Raw genomic sequence first — 25,420 nt, 5'->3', positions numbered from 1 at the left:
AGGAAAGGATTTGTCCAATTGGAAGTCACCTCTACTAAGGCAACCCCTGGAAGCCGAGTGTCTCACATTTTTCACTTAACCCTTCGCTTGCCATAGAATCTGTGATTATTGTGTGAAGAATCTACAGAAATGAGACTGCTAGCAAGCGAAAGATTAAACTACCTTACAATTCTACAAAGATTTTACATCATTAAATACAGCGAAGGTAACTAGGCAACTTCAAGGGAGACAAACTGGATTTTGAAAAATGATGAATGAACAAAAACGAATAAAAACAAAACATTTCTATAGTCCCACAATCAATCATGCAAGATTCTCCTTTGTTTAAACCTATGGACAATTTGGGATGAAGAAACTATGACAAAATCTTGTGTATTTCTACCAGCTTTGACAGAAGAAAGGACAATTTGAGTGTAATAACATCAAACAGCTAAAGCCAGACTGAACTCTGAGGACCTCATACCGCGATCAAAAGTGGCATGTCATCTGGTTGATAGGGAAATCTAACATTACCATGGCAACCCATGGCACCTGCATGAAGGCACCTTTGCATAAACCCTGGCACAAGAGAGCTTCTAAACCACAGTTCAGATCGTATCTCCGGGACTTTAATGAAAAGATATTGTTTTGCCGCGAATCAATTATAGCACAACGATGACTGAAGCCAGTGCCCTAGACAGGCCAGGTGAACCTCGCAGCGTAAGACTTCTTTGAAATACTCTGGGTTAGAGATGGATTTCTGAGCAGATAAAGGTGAAACAGGAGATATCTCTCTTGTACACGACCTCCATTTAGGCATGTTGTGATGAAGACAACAACTCTCTGAGGTCTTTGTCTAGATCATATCTTACATGTGTTTAGTAAAGTTTTTTTTTTATCCCTCTGCTTTTCTGTCAAACTCACTTTTCTGTCCAAGGTGTGATGTCTCACCCAAAACTATTGTAAAATCAGAAACATTCACGCCATGAAACTTTCATGAATTGGAGCGATGGCCATTTTTGCGACATAAAAGTTTCACGAATTGCCACGAGTTGACATTCATTGCATTGTGTAGGCAAATGCTTTTGCATGTATCTAACTCTCGAATCTTGGCTCTTCGCAAAAGTTTCATGAAAGCGACAGTTTCTAGTTTTACAGTAGTTCTTCTCCCACGTAGGAGGGCTACTGACACAAATGCTGAAACGGAACCGCCAAAAGTATATCATACGGGTGTATATCAGGCTTTGAGTTGCAAGATTCTTCTCTGTATATTCACTTTTCACTAACAGAGCAAGTGCATATTGTAAGATGAGAAGCAGATAGATGTTGCTGAATTGATACTTTGATACGGGTTAACACCCTTCCGGCTCTCTGCATAGGTTGGTCTTTTAAGTTGTAAATAAGACACTGCTATAATTTGAGACATGAGTAACATTTCAAAGGCAAGATAAAAAATATTCAATGTTCACATGTATCAGCACAATGTTTGGGCCATCAGCTCTTCTTTAATTGATGTCCTTAGCCTCCAACAACAATCATTAGCCAACAGCAATATGATTGGCTTCCTGAATACCATCTCTTTTTCTAGCTGTCCATGTCCATCTGGTGAGGAACCACTACACTTTTGTACATTACACAACTCCTCGATCCCTTTAAATTGTCAAGGAATGTGCAAGGATGCCTTCAAGATTCTCGTCCAAGCTCCTCTGCAACAGTGTTATCGATGAAGATGGAAGGGGAAACAAATTTGCAAAGTAATTTCAGTCCTCCTAACGAGTGTCTGTCAACAAGTCGAAGATGTCTGTCATTACCCACTCAGCATGATTGACAGAAACTCTGAGGAAAGGGAAAAAATCAGGCCTCATCTTCCCCGGCTTTCGAAGCTGCAACGTCTTAACCCTCCCACGGAGGTCATCACCATGACTAATCCATCTCTCACAGAAGGGAAACCAGCGCAAGCATGAATGTTACGTGACCTTGAGCTGGGAGCCACTGTTTTGGAGGGAGAAAGGAAAATAAGAGAGAGATAGGGGACGAGAGAGGGAGAGCTCAGACACAGACAGACAAACAGACAGACAGACAGACAGACATACACACTGCCTCCTCCTCACATTATGTCTCTTCCTGGACTCAGGTGGAGCGGAGCAAGCCTGAGCTTGATTGGGGCTTGGGGGCCCTACAGTCTCGCTCTTGACAAGTGTGAACAGGCTCCATTGGTTCAGGGCAAGATTTGGGTCAAGTTTAGTCCAGGTCTTGGAAAAGAGGCAGCTTAAAAAGGTGGCTATGTGGCGACCTGGTGGCAAATGGAGTCTCCACTGGTTGCAGCAACGTGTCTGTGATATCTCTGCGACGTCTCCTGGAGACTAGACTAGTTGGGTTTCTGAAAAGTTGTGGGAACATTAAACATGTTATTTTAGGAGACTTTTTCCAGTTTCCAGCTGGTCTTGGAGACGTCTCCTTAATATCTTTGCGATGTCTCCATCAATTGTGACCACATCTCAGGCAATGATTTTGTCCATGACAGGGCAAATGTCTCTGTAATGTCTCCGCAACCTTGCAGAAACCCATTAACCACCTAACGGTAATGAGGCATCTCCACAACAGACAAGATGTCTTGGAGAAGTCACTGCAACTGCCAGAGAGTTTGCAGCAATGTCCCCACAATTTTCTGGTGAATAAGGCCAATGTGAACAGGAATATCTTCTCATTACCCCCCCCCCCCCCCCTCAAAAAAAAAAAAAGATGCAATGTATGATTGCTTAAAACCACACAATCATGAAGGACAGAATCAAGCATTAAGAAGCGATGCAAATGTTCTCTTCCAATCTATGGTACTAGTACGGTGAACTCACCCCCAATCAAACAACACGCCTTATCTTCTGTCAAAATCTACCCCCAGTTGCAGTGTGAATGGGGCCCTAGGAGTCTGCCGAGGAGGCTGCCCATTAGCCAGCTGGCAATAAAGTGCAGTCCCCATAAGCTATACATTCAACCATTTCCTGACACCAGCGTGAGCCGCCAGTGCATTCACCTGGGCTAGACGGTTTTTATTGTTCCTCTGCGCCTCCTACATGCTCTCACAAGGAATGCCACCACATCCTTCGGTTGGGCAACAGTTCAATCAACGATTCATTCTCTGCTTCCACCATACAGCCAACCGATACATGCAGCAGGTGCTGCCAATGTGGTTTTGGTGCCTGTCACGGCAGAGTTGGGTCTGTGTTTGAAAGCAGCAGACAGGACGGACATTCTAATCATGCAAAAGAGCGTGAGGTAAGATGGGAAGAACTTAAATGAAAAACTCATTAAACATTAAAGGTATAACCGAAATTTGCTTCAGAAACACAGGCATAAAACCTCTTTATATATTACTGGTAATTTTTAATCGACACAGAGGATTGAGGGCGGGTGTCAGACATTCTAGCTGCCTGCTGCATCCCCAGAAACTGGGATATCTGCAGCAGAATACCAATATCAAGATCAAGTCAAGTAATGGCATCATCATTCATATTTAGGAATACTGAAAAAAAGTTTGTACTCTTTTATATAATTCTAGAGCATTCGAGGTACATCTGTGCAATGAAAGCAACTTGTAATTCTACAGCTTAGTAGGTTTCTTTCTCTTGGGGTTGGTCTCCAGTCTGAGTTACAGGGGTTTGTGACGGAGTATCAACGTAACGCTACTGCCGCCTTCTCCCTCACCCGCCCACGGACGTCTCCTTAACCTAGATTCAGCTTCCAGGGGTCCGGTCCGATCATGCGCAACGATCCGATCCCCAGTCAGGTCCTCAGTATCTTTAAAACGTCCTTCCTGCCCTACCTGAAATACTCAACCACTCAATGCTGATATTGCAATGACAAGTGAAGCCTGTTCCAAAATCTTTATGGAACAAAGCCAGTCACATGTATGTTAAAAACTGCTTCAGGTTGTTTGCGGATGCCCGAGCATACAGTACGCATGTATTTCCCCCCATGGCAAACATATCATAACTCTAAATCTTGCAAGTAATCTATTCTGCTACATGTAGCCTTGGGGCTGCATGCAATATTCTGATAATCACGCAATCACGTTAAGAAAAACGACAATCCGACAGAGAAATATTCAAGTGATATTTGACATGAATCATGAACACAGCATTTGGCTCCTGGATCCACAATCGCTGAATTATATATTTTTTTAACCATATGGACACATTTGATATATCTCAGAAATTAGATGATATATTTTATAATAAACCTTCCATATATCTTAAAGGTTAGATGATTATGGTGAGTAAACAGATTCTATAATGTATGTTTGGGTTTACATTCAGTTAGGTAAAAGCAAGCAAGGAGACTTGAGAATCAAGTTCGAGACGCATTATCTACAAGCAAATATTCAGAATGAGGGAGATGAGAAGGGCCCATTCGCGGTCTATTATTAAAAAATTTCTATTTCTGTCTGAAAAGAAAAAAACTATTTGAGTACCGGAGAACATATATTACAAATAAGATGATAAGACAAAATAGTTATAAAACAAGAATTATGATTTATCATAATCATTATCATCATTACCACTGTCATTTTAATCCTTATCATCACTAGCAAATCAATTATTACCATCAATTTCAATGATTATCATTCTAACTATTTATATCATCATTACCATTGTTCCTGCTACTCCTACTACAACTACTAATACTACCATTCAACAAGCTCCTCTTGTACACTACAGCATATTCACCACTGGAGGTGAAGTTTTCACTTTAATAGCCAAGAGAGCTGAGTAAGAAAAAAACAATGACACAAGCTTATATAACAGATGAAGTGGAACTACAGGTTTACCCGACATTCCACAATCTAATTAAATTAGCAGCTTTTGTATGTCAAGGGTGGAATGTGACAAAGGTGTGATCATTTATAACTCAGCCCCCAGGGCTGGTGGACTGGCGTAGAGTTCGCTGCTGATGAATGAAGCGGTCATTCCACAGCTGCTCAAACACCTAATTAGGGAGGAAATTGCATTTTTCCAGCAATTGTTGCTGTGCCGTTTCAACTCAAGTCAAGGCTGGTTCAGCTGAAGCAGTAACTGCACTTCAGCATTCATCATCCCCGCTAGTTTCTATTTCATCGATATTCAACATCTTTAGTTTCATTTGACATCTATATTGTTAGGGTCACAAACTTTCAAGGATGCACAAAATCTGGAACAAGACCTTCACAGTAGAAGTATGATCAAATTCCCGTCACACAGGCAAAGACTAGCATTAGATCAGAAGTTGGTGAAGTTAGGATCATTGAGAAGTTTGTGTGGCTGAACAGTTTCACCTTACATCTCACAAATTTTAGTGGATCTGGTAAACATCACCTCTCACAGCTTGAATTTGATGAAACAACCCTGCTTTTCTACAATGGGAAGCCATCAGTCACAACAAATAGGCCCAAGATAACCTACTTGTCATTGCTGTGTTATAGCCTTTACCTACATATCCTTGTTTTTCTGTTTTCTTCCATGCCTGCACAAAGGCCACTGGCATTATACCACCTACTGTGTGAATGTTGACATTTGTCAACTAGCATGCTTGTTTGCCCTGTCACATTTTGCACTCTTCAAAGTTCAAGACACTTTCTTCAAATTAATGATTCTGGTATCATATTGTTTTTATTGCAACTGATTGACAAACTGCCCTTCACAATGTAAATATACACCAATTATTCAGTGTTTGAGAGATGGCCATGATAACAATCATGGTCATAAACCAACAACCTCCTAGGGGTGTTTCATCAACGTTTGTCAGCGCTGACCAATTTCAGCAAAATCCTTGGTTTTAATTGGCTGAGATGCTCTGGTCACTGACTGTTACTATGGTGATTCAAGTTGCCAGCGCTGACAAATGTTGATGAAACACCCCCCTGATTGCTAAACAGGTGTCTATCCACTAGACTACAGAGCTTCCACCTGATAGCCTGTGATGGTTCTGATCCCCTATAGCAGCAAGTTCTGTTCATTTATTCAAATGAATGATTCTTCAGTTGAGTTGTTTTTATTACAACTGATTGACAAATTGCCCTTCATCAACACAAATGCAACAGATTATTCAGTGTTTGAGTATATAGCCATGCTAAAGATCATGGTCATATACTGTGCCTATTCTGCACTTTGAGATGGTTTGCAGAATGCATAGAACATGAGCAGCTCGGACACTATATGCCCAGTCACTGTGTGACCCAACAAATTTTCCACATCTCTCCAGTGCCAAGTCATCAGAGAAGTGCATGATAAGCAGTAGGCCCGAAATACAATCCTAGTCTCTTGCACAAATACCTCCATGGCTACTTCTGCTCTCGACGAAAAGAGTGAGTGAGCAGTATTTAATGGGATCATTACAAAAATTGCCTCGATGATGGATTGGGGGTGAAAGATCACATCAGATGGCGGGGGGGGGGGGGGGGGGGGGGGGAGGGGGTAAGATATTAAAAAAAAAGAAGATAATTACCAATAGTGGGATGAAAATGAGTAGAGTTTCCTCCTGGAACCACCCTTCCTGAATGAACAGGGATGTGACATCTGCTCCAATGTACAGATACATTAATCAACAGGTATGTTTTGGGAATGGGGGAGTTGGGAATGGGTGTGGTGGGGGGAATCACCTGTCAGGGTCCATTAAGAACACTGGTCCCTCGGTGATGGAAGCGAGGATGTATCGGTCTGGTATGCCCCGACTCCATCCTCGCTGTTTTATTGCGATGGGTACAATGAGAGATGCAATGATGAGATATAAATAGTATCAGTTGTTTAGAAGATGAGATGTCAGAAAAGTCCTGTGGGCTTGTAGCACACAGCGTGATGTAGACAGCTGAGACCACTTTAACAAAAGGAAAACAGATCTTAATTGAGAATAACATCTACATGGATGGGGGGGGGGGGGAACCACAATAATTATATGAAGAGTTATCAACAGCTAATATGGTTGTCATAGTTACATGGTTTTGTGGTTCTCAAGTTCAGCTAGTCGGTCAATTCAAAGACCATTTGGGCATTGAAACAAGCAGCAGGTAGACACACACAAACTATAGAAAGCCCTTCAATTTTCTCATCAAAAGAATAAATCATGAATTTTTTCGTTAACGCAGTATAAAACCAGAAGTCTTTACTATGCATGAATTTGAGCTCAGTTCTATCTACTTCTTGTATATATGTGTATAGATACAAATACACACACGCACATACATATAATCTTGACTAGTGTATATATTGAAGGGAAATAGACTGTCAACCAGCAATGACGACGGTTACCTACATTCGGAGTTGTTTGGGGTTTTTTTTTTTCAAACTGATTCACTCTCGAAATATCAAATCTAAATATAATTCGTAGTAGCCTGAAATATGCTGCCCAAGCAGATGCTAGGGCCAACGGTGTCTGTGAACCATAGCTAATTCAATTTAGGTGCGCTCATTCAAGGGGTAATGGAATGAGGACTTCCTCCAGAAAATTGGGTAATGGGCAATATGACGTCTGTCTCAGCATGGGCACCACTAGACGAGTCTACCTATGTCAACATCTTTCATCTAGACACACACTCCACACGTTTAGAGTTAATCTCTGTTTAAAGAAAGTTTGTTTACTTGCATGGCAACTCTGAAGGGAGTTTATAAATACAGTACTCAAAGCTGTATTTATCAATGTTTCATCACAGCTTATGTTTTGCTTTGCTTTGTCTTATTTAAAACAAACAAATTATATAAAACTTATGAATATGACGTCAATGCTAACAAGAAGCTAGTCAAATATGAATAACATTCAGAAGTTTGGTTTTATTTTTCTTTTAAATGTATGCCACACAAACAGGAACAAATCAGGTTACTTTGTATGAACTCTACTGCACAAAGATTGCACTTGAACTGATGACCACCCTTTTATCGTTAATTTGGAACACAACACAGAAATGTATTTTGGTATCAACAGCATACATGCATACACAAAACTTGAGATCCAATTTCTTCAATAGCCAGCACTGGTACATGTATGTCAATTAATAAACCCTGAATATGCTTTGATGACCCTGGGGTGCTGTATTACCCTCATGTCAGTACAAAGTATCAACCACTGGAATACATTCTGATTTGACTTGATCCAAAATCTGAGACAACCTGACTTCTAGGGCTCGTAATTGCAAGTCTATACTTGTAACTTGAAAAGAGTCAGGAACTGCAAGAAAAAGGGCCTTTAACTGCCCTACACAAACCTTGGTATCGCCAATATGTAATCACTACTCTTAAAGCATTAGGCTTCCCCAATGTCTGCCTGTACGATGAGGGACGCGTTTTCATGCAGAAAAGAAATCTTCCTTTGGTTGCCAGCCAAGCATCGCACTTGACCCGAAACGCGTAGGAGTGACAAATTACTCACTGTTTCTTTAGCGCTTTGACTGAAACCACAAAGCGACTTTCCTAATCGGCAACAAACCTTGTTTCACACGATATTCTCGTTTCTCTGGAACATCTGGTGATGTCATCAATTTGCGGCAAAAAGGAGGGGGCGGGGAGGGAGAGTGGGTTACAAAGGGGCAAACTTGGAGGGCATCTCAGAATGTGACATAAATAAATGTTTTGATTTTGGGCTTGCCTGGTTCACAAGTGTTTAGCGTCCGGCCACGTTCAGCACTGACTACCGGAACGTAGCCACTCTGCAATCGTCAAAAATCTTTTCTCAACTTGGAGGAGAAGGGCCGGGGGTGGGGGGTGGGGGTGGGGTGGGAGGGACCAACTCCATTGCCATGTTCTAGCACAACTTCTTCACAAGGCCTCACAGGAAAATTAAATGTTTCCTTCTTGTCATTCCCAGAAAGCCTGATGCTCCTCTGCAGAGACAGAAAATGGATATCCGCACTAGATTCACAGCGAGATAGGTTAAAGAAAAAAATATTAAAAGAAAAAAAAAAAAGAAATTCAGCACATATTCTACATTTCTTAAAATGTAAGGAAAGTCCCCGTGATGGACTGCCTGGCTTATGAGCTTGCTGATATTTTGCTACATTCTGGTGAAGTCCCGAGTGGATTCAGGACAGGAAGAGGGAGGCACTCTTAAGGAAAAGAACTTCCTCATGACTTCTTCTTGCGCTGGAATTTCAACTGAAGCACCAATGAACTACCAAGTAATGAGTAGCTAAAGTCATACAGGTGTCAGTGGCTATTCGATTCTTACAGTACTCAGAGCTATCGCGCTGTGACTTTCATGCTATTACACTGTGACCTTCTCTTCCATCATATTTGATGAAAGGAGGCATGTATGTTTAAGGGCCACAATCTGCTCACTTTAATGCAACACACTTTTCACATAGCAGCATGTTAATTTTCTGTCTGCTCTTATGATTCCTTATTAGCCTGTCGCACTGGCAATATTCTGTGGTTAGTTGCACACACACACACACACACACACACAAACACACACACACACACACTTTTTTTATTCTCACACACACATGCACATGCAAACCCAAACACACAGCAGTATGTTGCTGTTGTTGTTTTTTGTCTCTGCTACTGGAATCTTGTGCAAGTTGATTAAATCACAGCAGTCTAACAGAAATACATGAAAATTCTCGAGTGAGTCCAGATCACCCCATTCCCCATGAATGGTATCTCTGAGCACTATCAGACACACCAAGTTATCACATACATTTGTATATTCAAATGACATATGGATATACATTGTATACCACATATTAATATAAGACCATTCAGACACAACGTCCCGATATGCGGTAATCGTATGGCAGCATCAGACCTCATGCACTGTTGTGTTTTATGAGAAGCTCATAAATGTGCATGAGTCTCTCCCTTGTGCAGTACAAACTTTGCATGGGCTTTGCGAATTGTGTTTTTACATTGTGCTAGATTCATTGGTACATAGTTTGCGAAAAAGCCCTGCCTACTTTATGGCATATTGATATGAGAGCATTCAGATGTGAATGTACATCATACATCGAAATGACAGTCAAACCACTGCTTCAATGTACAACGTATATTCATACAGCATATCACATGACACATTAATGCATGACCATTCGGGCACACGAAAATGTCCTACTATACATCCATGTTGTACATCCATGCAAGAACACTCTAGTCTGAAAGGGGGTCGGGTGCGCAAATTACCAAACATCTGTCAGTCCACTAGGGAAAGTCCCTTGTACAATGTAGGTAGATTACTGATGGTATCAAGTACACATGGTGTATTAAAATTGCAGTCTTTCAGTCCGATATGTAGAGTCTTGTGTTGGTAGACCATACACACACACAGAGCAAGCACACACAGAGCAAGCAGACAGCATGCATGGAAAGATGCGGCTAAGACTGACCTGAGTGCCAGCAGGGACGGCGTGTTGGACAGGACGGCGTTCCTCCACGCTGGATCTCCCTCGTGTGCGATCACTAGATTCTGTTCGTGGCTTGAGATGGCATCATAGAGAGCCTGGTGGTCATCATACTCCTCAGGAGATGTGAAGTGATCCTGCAAAAGTTAGGTCAACAAAAAATGCATAGCGGAAGAACTAATATTTCATCATTTCTTGTTTGGTTGGTGTTTTTTTTTCCTGCCATTTCACTTCATTTTTTTCTCATTTTCCCATCAATTTTCCCACTCTATTTCATCCCACCCCCGAAAGAAATTGTCTTCTCATTATGTAATTTGAAACGCTAAGAATGAAAGGATTACTAATTCTGCAGAATGAAATGGTGTATAGAGGTATTTAGAATGAAATGGTTATCAGAAGGATTATGCAATTTGAAAGGGTCTAAAAAGAGCAGGGAATTAAAGGACTGTAGAACCTGCTTTACAAAATGAAAGGGTGTAAAGAGGTACTGAGAATGAAAGAGTTAAAATGAGTACTACAATTTGAATGGGTGTACAAAAGAGCTGGGAATGGAAGGGTTATAGGAACTGCTTTACAAAATGAAAGGGTGTATAGAGGTACTGAGAATTAAAGGGTTATCAAAAGGGTTTTACAATTTGAAAGGGTCTACAAAAGAGCTGGGAATGAAAGGGTTATAGAAACTGCTTCATAAAATGAAAGGGTGTAAAGAGGTTCTGAGAATAAAAGGGTGAAATTGGGTTTTACAATTTTGGAAGGATCTACAAAATGGTACTCTAATTTGAAATGTTATACAAAAGACCTGGGAGTAAAAGGCATAGAGAAAATGTTATGCAAAATGAAAGGGTGTAACAGGGTCAACCTTTAAATAGTAGACATTTCCTACAACCAGAGAGCTCGGAAGAAGACTGCCTGATAGAAAATGGAGTAATGGACATTATCTGGATTCCATGCTCTGACATTTACTTAGCAGACACAGGCAAACAGAATAGACCATTACAAGGTACTCACGGGAGAAAAAAAATATCCATACATTTGAACACATTATCTAAAACCAGTCAATTGCTGGCTGGGTTTGAACCTATGACCTTTGCACTTAAAAGTTACGAGAAGTCTGGGGAAGAAACCGCCAAACCTACCTTCCAATCAACACCTCATCGTCCCTGATCTCACGACGGAGCAGGGGAGAAGGATTTTTAATCTTTTTTTTAATACAGGGGGAAGATGAGTCAGGGGCCTTACCTGATGCAGCTTGAGCGACATCCTGACGCCGGGCGCCACGCACCTGCGTAGCATCTCCACGTCCTGGAACACCCACTCGTCGCGGGGTGAGGTGATGCGAAAGTCCCCCTTGAAGAGAGCGTGCAGGCCGTAGAGGAACGACTCCAGGATGCTGCGGAGTGAGCCAACAGGTTAATGGCGTGGTTTTGTGAGGACTAGGACAGGGATTCTTTGGTACCGAGGATAACAGTGGAATAACATGGCACATGGGACAGTAACAGGTGAACATGGGCATACAAGGATGACGACACATTCTGATGGTCTCAAGGACAACAAGAAGGATGGACAAATTATCTAAATAAGGCATAAAATAAAAATACACATTTTTTTTGCTTGTTTATGTAATAATATTCAATACTTAGATTCCGCGGAATCAAAAACATGTAGAACATGTGAAATTCAACTTAGCTGCGCGAGCGTGAAAAATTACTCGCGAGAAAATTAAGAATTTTTTACAGCAAGTGAAATAACATGATAACAAGTACAGCATATATGCTAAAATGGTAAAAAATGACACTTAACGATGGGATTACCTGCATTTATCTGCATAATCGGACAGGCAAGAGCACAAAATGGATTCAGAGGCTTCTAACAATGACCTAAGTGAACAAAAGTGCACTCCACTACCAATGCATCAGAACTGGGCATACTTCTAGCTGAACGCCCTCTCTCTCACTCCTTCCCTCTCTCCCTTCTCTTTCTCTCTCTCTCCCTGTCTGTTCCTTTCTCTCAATCTATATATCTATTTCTTATTTACCTTTAAAGCTATCTGTCTACCTACCTATCTATCTATCTATCTATCTATCTATCTATCTATCTCTATAACTACTTACTCTATCTATCCATCCATCCATCCATCCATCCATCCATCCATCCATCTACATCTATCTATCTATCTATCTATCTATCTATCTATCTATCTATCTATCTATCTATCTATTCATTTATCTATCTGTCTCTCTAACCACCTACTCCAAAACAACAAAGGTGCCTCTGGCAGCACTCTGTTGCAGAGGCATTAAAAATATACATACACACACACACACACCCACACACACTCACACACAAACTCACACACAAACACAGACACATAAATACAAACACACAAAATATACCAAGTATGAAGTACATGTATGAGTTGGAGCCAGAGTTCCAAAAGGGGATGGGGGGGGGGGGGGCACTCACCTGGTGGAGAGATGGTGGGATGCGGTGCCGAGAGCCCTCCTCCCCAGCACACAGAGACCAAAGCACAGGGTGACGAGCTGGGAATCCTTGGAACTCTCAACGGGCTGGGGGCATAAGGGAGATGATAGAATACCAGGAATGGATCGGTTTACAAACACATTCATATTTGACGTATATATTGTTTAACACAAAGGTTATTCCCGGCAAGCAGAAAGCTTGCCCAAGGCTTGCCCGACATAGCAACAACTAATGTATGCAGGGTGGATTCCAAGTATTAAAGTTTTTATTCATCAGAAACAGGTAAATAGTAAAGCATGTTACCATTGTAGGACTCCATGAAAGTAACACTCATAAATTTGACTTCAATTGCAAATCAGTCTATTAGCAAAGAGAAGTATTCAGACATAATAGTAACAACACTGATGATTTTTCCATTTTCATTGCAAGTGATGTTAGTCTTCACTACAGATAATATTCAAAATATTGGCTAGGATTCTTTTTTTCTTTTCTACCTCTCAGAGCGATTTCAAGTCAAATTCTACAAACATGTCCCTTTGCTCTGCAGGCAAGGCACGAAAGGTGCAGGCAGAAAAAGAAGAAGACGTTAATATCCTAAATGGTCCGATTGGTTGAGAGAATACCTCCTGCCTCCTGCTGGCACAGTGCTGGATCCACTCCAGGTAGCAATCACAGAAGCTGTCCCGCGTCACCCCCTTCTTGACCTGGTCGTAGTCGTCGTCTATCTTGGGGTTGAAGGTCGGGTCGCAGTCCACGTAGTTGGCCCCCGTGCAGGGCTCGAGGGCGGCAGACAGGGATTCGTTTTCCAGCCACTGGCTCAGCTTCGGGCAGCGCACGACATAGTAAATGATGCTCTGGGTCATATGATAAAATAAAAACGAAATAAAAATGTTGGAAATGTTGGAAAAATGTAAAATAGAATAAAATCTTTGTGAGTGGACGAGTTTTCATCTCATTTTGAAATGAATGTATGTCAAAGAGATTGAATATTTGTCTCAGTTTGTGCGAATTAAATACATTGCATTCCCATTACAACTAAGTCATTGAAACCAGTAGTTTCTCTCGCTACATTGAAACTTCGCTATTACCGAACAGTATAGTAGAGAAAGATATACAGATGATCATGTTAAGACCTGAATTTTTACTTTGTTGTAACAACAAATTCGCTATTACCCTGTTCATTATAATAGGAGTGCACTCTAATTACTCATATAAGGTTGTTGTTTATTTGTAATTCTAGCAGAAGACCAAAGGCTGCATCAGTAACACTGCATCTTACATGAATTCTCTGAATGCTTCACTCCATTTATCAGATTGATTTACACAGCAAAGTTTGTACTGCAATAGAAAGAGCACAGTCTGAATCATTCTTGAAAATGCAGAAAGCAAGAACACTTCTTCTAGCTTAGAAAACATTTTGAGGGGTCATTGTTTGACCACTCCTTGGTATCATCCATTAAGCTGAACAAAAAGAATGGTTGACACCCCCTTGCATACAAATGACATGTGACTGTGTATTGCCTAGGTTAGTTCTACGCATACCATTCAATGAAACAGTTTTAGTACAAAAGCATATTTACAATGAAACAGAACTCAATGAAATGTAGAGACGTAAATGCATTTTCACATAATAATATGTAATATCAAAGTTGAACTCAGCATGAACCACATTCACTAAATGTAGAGAATAAAGAGTGGGCTCTTCCTCTGGAATTCATGATTCACTAATTTGTATAACCGCTAGTGATCATTAAATATTTGCCCAGCACATAAATCATTTGAGGAATTAAAGAAAAAGCACACAAACAACAAATATTCTTTCAAGAATATATAGATTAAACCTGTATCAAAAGCATCCATATTGGCAAGGTGAAACAGGGAAGAAATGAAAAATATATTTACGAGAGTGTGGTTGGTATCCACAAAAAAACAACAACATGTGGTTGCATTGGTCCACAAAAGAGGAAGTACAAGTCATATTTTCTTAATTGACCATTTTACAGTCCCATCCCTGGAGATGGGTTGCAGAAGAGGAACAAAAGCCACAAAACTTCTGCTTGGTCGGTGATACGGTCTGCCGAATCTTGATTGACAGTTTAAACAATCATTACTATGGAAGTATAAGACATCCTACAAGAGAGCAAGGAAATTAGTGCCCCCTTCAGTTCGCACATCAGACTGACTTTTGACAGCAATTCTCGCTGACTGATGAATGTCAACAACCTTGCCTCCAGAATAAGTTGTGATGTATATCACGTTACAATATGCCATACAGAAGAGTATAAACAGCGTTGCTACTAGGAAGAAGTGCCTGCAAAGTTGCATTCATGAAATATGTGCAATGAATTGTCGGTCTGAAGCTAAAACATGCTCATCAGAGCAGAACATGATGCCTCACGTATCATAAAATGAAATATATGAAGTGCTACCTCACTCTAAATGTTCACATAGGTAATCAGAAATGCAAAGTTAAGACCTAAACTCAAAATGTACAGAGCACTAAAGAAAATGATAAAGTCTAGTGTACTAAAACTGAGAAATTATTAAATATATATCTTCATTTGACAATCTTTTTGACCATCATCACATCACCTTGAACAGAGATTGGATGGGCTTGCTAGAGAGGTTTGCATCCCATGATATTTTTCTTCTTGAAAAAAACTTTCAGACGAAAAGACGGTGTAAGTTTGCCCTTTTGAGTGAACAGGTTCCTGTCTCTTCAAAATAGAGTTGCATAACATTGCATGTGACTGCTAACAAAGGTAATCCGATGCACGCATCACAAATAAAACTAGATAGCTTCTGACCAATCACATGCTCTCCTCAGGTGCGTCATGGAAACATCCAAGGTATGACGAGCAAAGGGGTCACACGGGGGACATTTTTAGTGTAACCGACATGATGTCATCATAGTATGCGTCAGTGATTCCTCAAATCACACATTCACAATAAAGAGACAAAGAAAGAAAAGAATGTTGCATATCTGATGTCTTACAATCGTCGTGACATTTCACATTGCGAGACAAGGTCGCCGATCATTCTCCAAATCGGTGTGTCTGGCATTTTAGTAAAAATCCTGATCTTAGCATCACAAGCACATGATCCATGCACATTGATAGGTTAGGAAGATCTGATAATCCTGAGAGAAAATGAACAATTGCTGAAGTCACATGACTATCACTCATCCATTAAGATAGCATCACCAGGTATTCACAAAATTTCCCAATTTGGGGGATGAAAAGTACATGTTCCCTCAACTTGTTACTGACATATTTAAGACACTGTATAAATGCAAGAAATATTAGTAGCATGAAATTTTCATGAATTGGAGCTGACAGCCTTTTCTGCGGCATGACATATTTGTGAATTACCACTGGCATTCAATGCATCAAGATAGCGTAAGCAAGAACTTTCATGTGCATTCTAATTTTGCGAATCTTGGCTCTTCCGAAATTCGCAAAATTAAAATGCATGTGAAAATTTCTGGCTTTACAGTAATATCATTGCCCCTGCTTTCTGAAAGAGCTAAAAGAGGTTTTAAAGTCAAGTGCTCTTTCATTATGCTAGAAAAGTGAAAACATGTTAAATTTTTTATATATTTTCTTTATATTGTTACAAACACGCATGACCTTACAAACTGTTGTAGTCTTCTCAGCGAGCAATGGCTGTATCAAAACTTTAAAGGGACTGTACAGTACTGGTTGAGGTGGGGATTCAGGTTTATAACATTAATAAGTGAGATAAGGAGAAACCTCTTATGAAATATGAGGGGGCATGTAATTTTAAGAAGGATTCAACATTTATTTGATGAAAATTGGTTTTCAAATGGCTGAGATATCCAAAAAAGTGATAAGAATAAAAGGCGACAGGCCACGCCTTTTATTAGGATCTCTTTGTTTCACTTTGTTTTTGGATATCTCAGCCATTTCAAAACCGATTTTCATCAAATAAACTTTTGATACCCCTTAGAATAAGATACCCCATACAATTGGGAGGTCGTGGGTTCAAACCCCGGCCGCGTCATACCAAAAGACGTTAAAAGATGGGAGTTGCTGCTACCTTGTTTGCCGTTCCAACAGTTGAAAAGGTTAGAGCAACGTCGATCTGGCGCTGCTCAGTGGCTGCCGGGCCCACGATCAATTGGGCAAAATGAATTTCCATTCTTGGACAATAAAATTTGGAGTTTTATATATTGCATGCTCTTTGACATCTCATAGAGTTGTTTCTGAATATCTCGCAAAACATTAAAAGCTAAATCCTCACCTCAACCAGAACTGTACACACCCTTTAACATTCAGAATTATTTATCAAATTGCTTGATTTTCCTCAAACTTCACTGATATGTTCTAGTATTGTTGCATTCCTTTAGACCACATCCTGTAAAACCAGAAATGTCCACGTGCGCGAAACTTTCACAGATTTCACGAGGAGTCAAGATTTGCGAAAGTAGAATGCACATGAAAGTGTTTGTCTTCACAATGCATTGAATGCCAGTGGCAATTTGCAAAAGTTTCATTCCATAAACAAGGCAGTAAACTCTAATTTTCAAGCTTCATACCAAGAATGTTTCTGCTTTTTACAGTCGAGACATTTGGGCTTCATTCTCCTTCAACAGAAGTAGGAAATGAATATAAATTGATAAGTATCACATGTATAAGCCATGAATTTTACATCTTTGTTTCGTTTGTCGAATAACGTCACACGACTAAGCGAGTTTAGCCAGGTACGCATCGGTTTACGAGATTTGATGTCACGCACTAAATATACCAACTAGATGAAAGACATTTCGCAGAATATCTGATGTGGAAAAATATCTGTATCCAAGCCAACACATAACAACAGATAAGACGAGGAATAGAGGGCTGGAATATGGGGGAGTGTGTTAAAGGGTTAGGACCTTGAATGACATCATAGCACGACAGAATAAGATCATCTTTCCTTCCAATGAGTGAATGATCGCATATCTTGAAAGGATGCGCTGTCATTTCGACGCACACAATGGCTACACATTACATCATGCGTGGACATATTTTTGTTATTGTTATTGTTGTTGTCGGGAAAGATAGGGGCACAAATTTTGATGCTCCGCGGCATGTTGGAGGAAAACGGAGCAATGAATGAAGCGCATGTGACATCATAGAAGTGACATCATAGAAGTGACATCATAGAAAGGCATATATCAGAGTTCCAGCCTTCCTACATAATATGATGACATATTTGAAAGGACAGGTCACGACCTTGGACAGAAGACAAGAGATGTCGATCTACATTTAAACATGTATGCCAGTCTGTGTTTGTAGCTAGGAGATGCCATGCTGTATTATGACTATGCACTGTAAAGTGGGGAAAGAGGTGCTCGGGAAACTTTTGTGACATCATCAAATGGTAAATATAAAAGTGTTCCCCCTTCTGATGAACGATGGCAAAATTTGAAAGGGCATATTGTGCTCTCACATGCCAAAAATCTAGCAATTGCACATCATGTATGATGTCTATGTTTGTTGATAGGAAGTGTACAAATTGTCATGACACTGCTCTGTACTTTGTGTGGACAGAAGCAGATTTGCCGGAACTTGATATGACATCATAATTATGTTGGTGATAATCAAGTCTCACATCTACAATTATAGCAACACACGTTATGGCAAACTGCGAATTTACAAGCAATTTTGTGGGGTCCAGTAGGATTGCAAACCATTTATGTTTGTTGCAAGGTATGATGATGAATCACATTAATAACTCTGCTAATGGACAATGTAAAAGAAATGTACGTGTATATGTATGTGATACTAATTTTCTACGAATCTGGACTTCCCATCAATTTTACAAGTGGCAAAATTTGCAATCATGGATTCGAGTGATGAACAGAGAAATGTATGCATGCATGTCACATTCATGTTTTGATCAGAGATCATACATTGTATTTTTCCATGCTGTTAAATTTGGGAAGATAGCAGACACTCCCACACAGGCAGCATCACTCACACATGACAAGGACAAATCCTAACTGGTCTCCACAGAATGCTTTGTTAAATGACACACAAAAACTTACATGACCTATGATCTCTAATATTCGTCTGATTTTGCTTTAATTTCTTTTTTTCTCACTGTTGCTTGTTTCTTTTCTTTTGAATAGAGTATACTCTCATTTAAGTGAGAGGTCTACTGCTTACAATAAACACAACCTGACTTCTACGAAACTCTACACTATTTCCACATCCCTCATTGATTATGAACATTATAAGCTGTTATGAGTTGAAATAATGCCACACTGGTTAACAAACAAACAAAAAAAGAGAATATCACATGACATATTTAATCTTTTTTTTTTTTCTACAAGGCACTGACTTTATTTTCACTCTTCCTGTTGGACTAAGCAAAGGATGTGGATTTAAGGCCTATAATCACTGTTGATTTTTTGATATGATAATGCAGCTTGAGTAAAGATGTAGTGTGATATTCATTATAGATTATGAGATCATGAATTTACAAAGAGCTTAAAATTGCATAACAGGCAAGTTCAGTGGACGATAATTAGCCACTTCCCCATTTGCATGCAGTATAGAAATGTATGAATATAACCATAGATTTACTTGTTTGTGCTTATATGCCAATTTTGGAAAACATTTCATCATTTAGATACTGAATAGTAATCGTGGAAGAGAAGCAATATTGTATTTACAGTGTTTCCGTTAGTTTCATTTTCAGAGTAAATGTGACAGGAGTGTAAAATGAGAGTGTATTTGAGGTATGTGACATAATGGGTTGTATAATAAGCACCCATATTTGTTTAGATTTTACGACACAATTGTACGTGAATAAATAAGAAATATCAGTTGTTTTTTTTTTTTTTTTGCTGTCATCAGCAAAGGAAATCGCAGACTTTTTGTGAAGTCTGAAGTGTGCATACATCCTGGCACTTTTGTGTCAGCTCTTCGGAGCTCTGCCATCTGGTGGATTGCTGTAGGCAACTTTCTGGAGGATGACCACACATACACATACAACACAAAAACAGAGAAACGTACAGACAAAGACACAGACAAACACACACACACACACACACACACACACACACACACACACACAGACACACAGACACACACACACTTACATGCAGACAGCCAGAGACACAACCACAAACACAGACTCATACGTACAAACATACACGCATATCCTGACACACAAACACTCATACACAAATATACACATGCAATTGATACACAAACTGAATGCCTTCCATAATGATGCATAAACCATGCAAAATATCTTTTGCCGTTACTCTTCGAACACACCAACACTTACATCCATATCTTGTACATTCCAAATCTTTCTTATCCCCCCAAAATATTACCAGAATCAGTATACTAAAGACATGGACCTCTCCTAACACATCTATTTCACAAATTTCATAAAGTTTGGAAGACCTACAATTAAGACAACTAGAAATGTCGTAACGGCAACTGGTATGCCTCCGCCATAATGCATGGTTCTCCTAATAGGTCTTTAGTACAATGTCTTGACAATGTGTGATGACAGTTTCACACAATTGGCAAAATATTAAAATGACAGGTTTGCCACAAATGTGCTAAATGTTCACTTTCCTAGAACTAGGTTCAATTGGATGAATGATTAAAACGTCAGAGTGCAGGTATTTGGGGAACTGATGATTTTTACTTGACTTTTGACCCTTCTATAAGTTTATGCATTGAGTAATTTTCAAGGTATTGAGAAAAAGTATAATTTCAGTATCAAATGGTAAAATAGTATTATCTAAACTTGGCCATTGACCTTTGACCTCACAGTTCCAAAGAGAATCACTGTTAGGTAGCACATGCATAAATATGTAAGTTTCATGATGATACCTTGAGTTACTTTCGAGATATGGAGGAAAAAGTGCAATTTAGCACTTTCACTTGACCTTTGACCTTTTGACCTTTGACCTTTTGGCAAGAAACTTCCCACAGAATATATATTGGGTAATACATGCATACATCAAGTTTAAAAAAAATCCTTCAGGCATTGCATAAATAAAAGGAAAGTACTGATATTTTGAGGAGTTGACCTTGACCTTTGACCCCTGACCTTTGACCCGTGACCCCCCCAACTTCCCTAGATAATCACTGCCCATCGGTACATGCATATATACTAAGTTCAATGAAGATACCTTGAACCATTTGCGAGATATGGAGAAAAACATGAAATTTCAACCTTTTTTTCACAAAATAACCTGTGACCTTTGACCTTTGACCTTTGACCCTGTGACCCTAAAATCCAAACAAAGTATTATCCCCCCAGGATATACCCTCATACTAAGTTTTATGTAAAACCACCACACGGTTCTTGAGATATCGACAAAAACAAAACGGGACGGACGTACGGACGGACGTACGGACGGACGTACGGACGGACGGATGGACGACCCGAAAACATAATGCCTCCGGCCACTTCGTTGGCGGAGGCATAAAAAAAAAATCCACTGACTTAGGCAGAAACCAAGGAAACCCTCGGTTGGTAAATGCTCTGGTTGGCCTTGGGGATTTATACGTAGGTAGGTGTAGTATATGTTTGAAGGCACGTATTCACACAACAAACACATCATGCAATAATGGAGAGAGATTCGACTCGCTCACCTTTACATAGTAGGAGATGAGGATGTTGCGTAGGTCAAAGACTTGCAGCATGGACGATGCACAGTTGTCCGAGATGCTGTAGCCCAGGAGGACGTACTTGCTGGCGGTCACTTGCCAGGACAGCCAGCGCTGACCAAAGGCTGCGTTGGCGGACAACATGCGGGGCAGGTGGCCAGGCTCACAGCAGCAACACCCTGAGGGCGTACAACACAGCGATTAAAATAAAGCTTTTAAATCACTCTGTTTACATGGGCCTTGTGAGTGCTGGTATAAACATACAGTTGTATGTCTGTATGTACACACATACGAATATGTTTGTATGTATCTATGTCAAATTCGAATTTCATGAATTTGAATTTGTCTTTGTTTATTTATTCACATAAGTTATTTATTTACGCATCACACACACATATATATACAGGGCACAAAATATCTGAACAGATATAAGATATGAATATCTGATAAATTTAATACGCATACAGTTTATGTGAAACTGTTTTTATGCATTCAAGTGTTATTCTTTTTGCTGTCAGTCATTAATACAGTCAAGCATTGAAATAATAACAACACTAGCAAAATGGTACCATCACTACTACCAGCATCTGCATTATAACTTTATTACACCTAAAGACAGAAGTCACTTTGCAGTCATGATGCAGCAATAAGAGTCCTGGTGACCATTACATCAACAGGATTGGAATCATTCCAATTACCTTGGCGATAGTTTGAAACAGCCAATCACATGTAAGCATTGATGATGTTGCTGTGGAGGTACATGTAGTTATTATCACATCTTTCAACAACTTAAAAAACATCTTTATTAAACTAACCTCTGGTCACTTATGAGTACAAGGTTGTATGTACGACTTGCTTGGGGTCTGGTGCAATTTATAATCTCTGGCTCTCCGAAGCTAGAACACATCATCGGCAAAATTTTATATGACAACGAGATGCTTTTTATTGTCAAGTGCATGCAACTACAGACACACGCACTGACTGACTCCTGAGAAGTAAAACTTAATCAAATTTTCATGCCTGCACCTACAAGGGTGACAGAGGCATTGTGTTTTGGGGGTTGTCTGTATATCCATTTTTTTTTTTACTTGAATTTTTTTCTTTTTTTTTTCTTTTTTTAAAACAAATGTTAATGATATATGACACAAATGTAATGCAATTTGTTTTTTTGTTTTGTATGTTGTCTAAATGTTTTGATATTTATTGTGTGACAAAGCCAGATTTCAATGTAATGATTTTAAACAGCAATTGGTCAAATACAGAAATGAAATGAAATGAAATGATTTAAACTGTGTGTGAAGCCCATAAATAGCGGATGTTACACTCGAGATCATTAAATCTTTACAGTGATATGTCGGGGGAAAAACTCACCATCATCCTCATCCACACCCTCAGTGATGGCTTCCACTTCTCGCTGCTGGCAGTAGGTTCCTAGAGAAACCAAGAGAAATGATTGAAATGTTTAAATGATAACATATTCTACAAGAAATTTCTTGGTTGATTAAGTTTTTTCTCCAAAGTCATGTCAACTTCTGAAATGAATTCCACTTCTCACAGAATGCAAGCAACTCTATGCACTTTATGCACATTGTTTCCTTTTATTCATTTATTTATTTATTTTTTATTTTTTGAGTATTACTGGTTGGAAGGAAATAAAACTATAATCATACATCATTATCACTACATGACGATAACAAGACATAAGAAATGGACTTTCGCACAATTCTAACTTTACATTTACATTACATTGTGGGTGGCTGACGTGTGCCATTGCAGAAAGTGCCCCCCATTGAAGATAATGCCCAGGGAAACATCAATTTTTGTGCTCAGGCAAATGAAAATTCTTTTAAGCATTCTCTTTAGCTATAAAGAGCAATTTGTTCATTCTCAGCTCTTTGCAGTCTTTCACTTAAATTGTAAAACAACCCAGGAATATGAAAGACAATTACTTCAAGTTAGGTAATGGTATGCAAAATCTGTGGGGAAAGTACTTTGAACAAACATTTAGATACCCAGACTCAAAAAAGTTCTGTATTGAAGTGATCAAAAAAGATATATCCTATGTATGAAATTTTACAGAAAAAAAAAGCACAATCTCATTCTGTTTGAGCTTTACTGTTAAATATCTGAAGTTTCCCCACTTACAATTCCCATCAATTTCACTCTCATAAAAGACAACATGAAATCAGTCAAATGTATAAAACAGCCACGAGGTATGAAATCATAATTCTGAATATCTTCCGGATAAGATTTAAAAAAAAAATTGATAGAAACAAACAACCCCCCACCCCCCCCAAAAAACTAAAACAAAATACAAGAAAACGCAATGGAGATAGCGTGTCCTGACCCCTGAACTCCAGGCCCCGCAGCTGGAATGTGAGGAAGCCGTGGCCCATCTCCACAATGTGCACCAGGGCATTGAGGTAGTCCGAGGCCAGGATGAAGCAGTCGCCCGCCATCACATTCCCCCAGCGGCCCAGCACCAGGTCCCCACACAGGCTCTCCTGCAGCGAGCGTGTCAGGTGCTCGTAGAAGATGGAGTTCAGGTTGTTGTCGTCTGCACCTGAGTCGCAAACGATCAGATACGGTTTAGAAGCAAATTTAATTAATTTACAATCAAGGTTTGATTTTTACCCTGGTGAGCTTTTGCCTCCTGTTTTCTGCAGGTTTTGAAAAGTTCATGAAGGTAAAATCAAACTTTGATTGTGAATTAATACAATTCACTTCAGATACAAATTCACCAATCAGCTAAACTTCTTTGAAAACAAAAATTCAGACATGTGTGTGTGTGTGAGGATTGACAATTACAAATAAAACTATCTATATTCCCTAGCATTCCTTAAAATTCAAATTCATTTCGTCGGTTGAGAATGATAAGGGCGTTAAGTGACCACAAAACCCATAGTGTTCGAGAAGACTTAAAGCCCTTCTCATTCTCAACAGACGATTTTATAATCATTACAAGGTCAATTTTGGCCCAGGTGTTTAATGGGTACTGAGTGACAATTCGGTTATAATGGCAGGGCCCTCTTGTAGAACAGTGTCAACACTGAAGAGGCTACCCTCGATAAAGAAGACCACATTATCATAATTATTATCAATTAATTCATCATGGTCATTTGCTCAGTTGAGTTTAGCACTGCTCTCCAATTGATCTGCTCTGCTGAGGAAGTCATTATAATTTTACTTGCCTAAATTTTTGTTTGATTTTGCTGTATTTACGCATACACCTTATAAAAACTATGGCTCACAACTAATCTAAGAAGTCAATACTTTAACATGGAACAGAAGAAACAAACAAAGCAGGCTTGTCACCAAGATACCTCAACCAAACTGGTAGGAGCACCTACAACCTGAGGGGAAAAGTCTCTTACCTGGGTTTTTCTCCAGTTGAGTGGAGAGTTTGGTGTTGGAATGGTCCACTCTTTTGGTACTGCACAAAGGGAAGCATAAAAAATATGTAAGACCAAAACATGTAACTAATGAATGCACAGATTGGAGTCAAACATCTTTACGTTCTTCACCCACAGTATGTAATGTGTTTTTCTTCTTCACAGAAGCCCTCCCATCATAATTCATACACTCAAAGTTCTTAACCTTGGGAAAAATGGACTCATAATGTACAACAGATCTATCATGCCAGTAATGAACTGTTAAAATATGACAAATCATAATATTAAGCATTCAGTAAATCTCTCCACAGTCATCCAATCAAAAAAAAAAAAAAAGTTAGCAAAAAGTATCAGAGAACTGCAGAGCATACAAAAGGATCTTAAAGAAGGATATAAATGGGGTGGGAAAAATATATTTTATAGGAATTTACTCCTTTTTGTTCCGGATAAGAACATATCTTAGACTTACTCACATTAAATTCTTTTGGAACCTGCACACATACAAATGCACGCACACTGCTGTATGTGCTGTCTTTGCTGTATTTGACAATTCATTCATTTCATTT

The 25,420-nt window shown here is 39.5% G+C and overlaps 1 protein-coding gene across 1 annotated transcript in view; it reads right to left on the bottom strand.

Annotated features, from left to right (window-relative positions):
* The window catches only part of LOC139739042 (pecanex-like protein 1), a 136,182-nt gene that overhangs the window by 50,653 nt on the left and 60,109 nt on the right, over positions 1–25,420 (bottom strand). Inside the window, exons 26-33 of the mRNA XM_071649658.1 lie at positions 24,837–24,895; positions 23,810–24,025; positions 22,834–22,893; positions 21,448–21,641; positions 13,441–13,671; positions 12,800–12,903; positions 11,576–11,726; positions 10,322–10,473 (exon numbers count right to left, since the gene is read on the bottom strand). Coding sequence (XP_071505759.1) covers positions 10,322–10,473; positions 11,576–11,726; positions 12,800–12,903; positions 13,441–13,671; positions 21,448–21,641; positions 22,834–22,893; positions 23,810–24,025; positions 24,837–24,895 — 1,167 coding nt within the window. The remainder of the gene's footprint in view (positions 1–10,321; positions 10,474–11,575; positions 11,727–12,799; positions 12,904–13,440; positions 13,672–21,447; positions 21,642–22,833; positions 22,894–23,809; positions 24,026–24,836; positions 24,896–25,420) is intronic.

This window comes from Diadema antillarum, unplaced genomic scaffold, assembly GCF_040938485.1.
Source record: "Diadema antillarum isolate AM-2024a unplaced genomic scaffold, OU_Dant_1.0 scf00000029, whole genome shotgun sequence".
Lineage (NCBI taxonomy): Eukaryota > Metazoa > Echinodermata > Echinoidea > Diadematoida > Diadematidae > Diadema > Diadema antillarum.
This window is presented reverse-complemented; position numbering and strand designations above follow the sequence as displayed.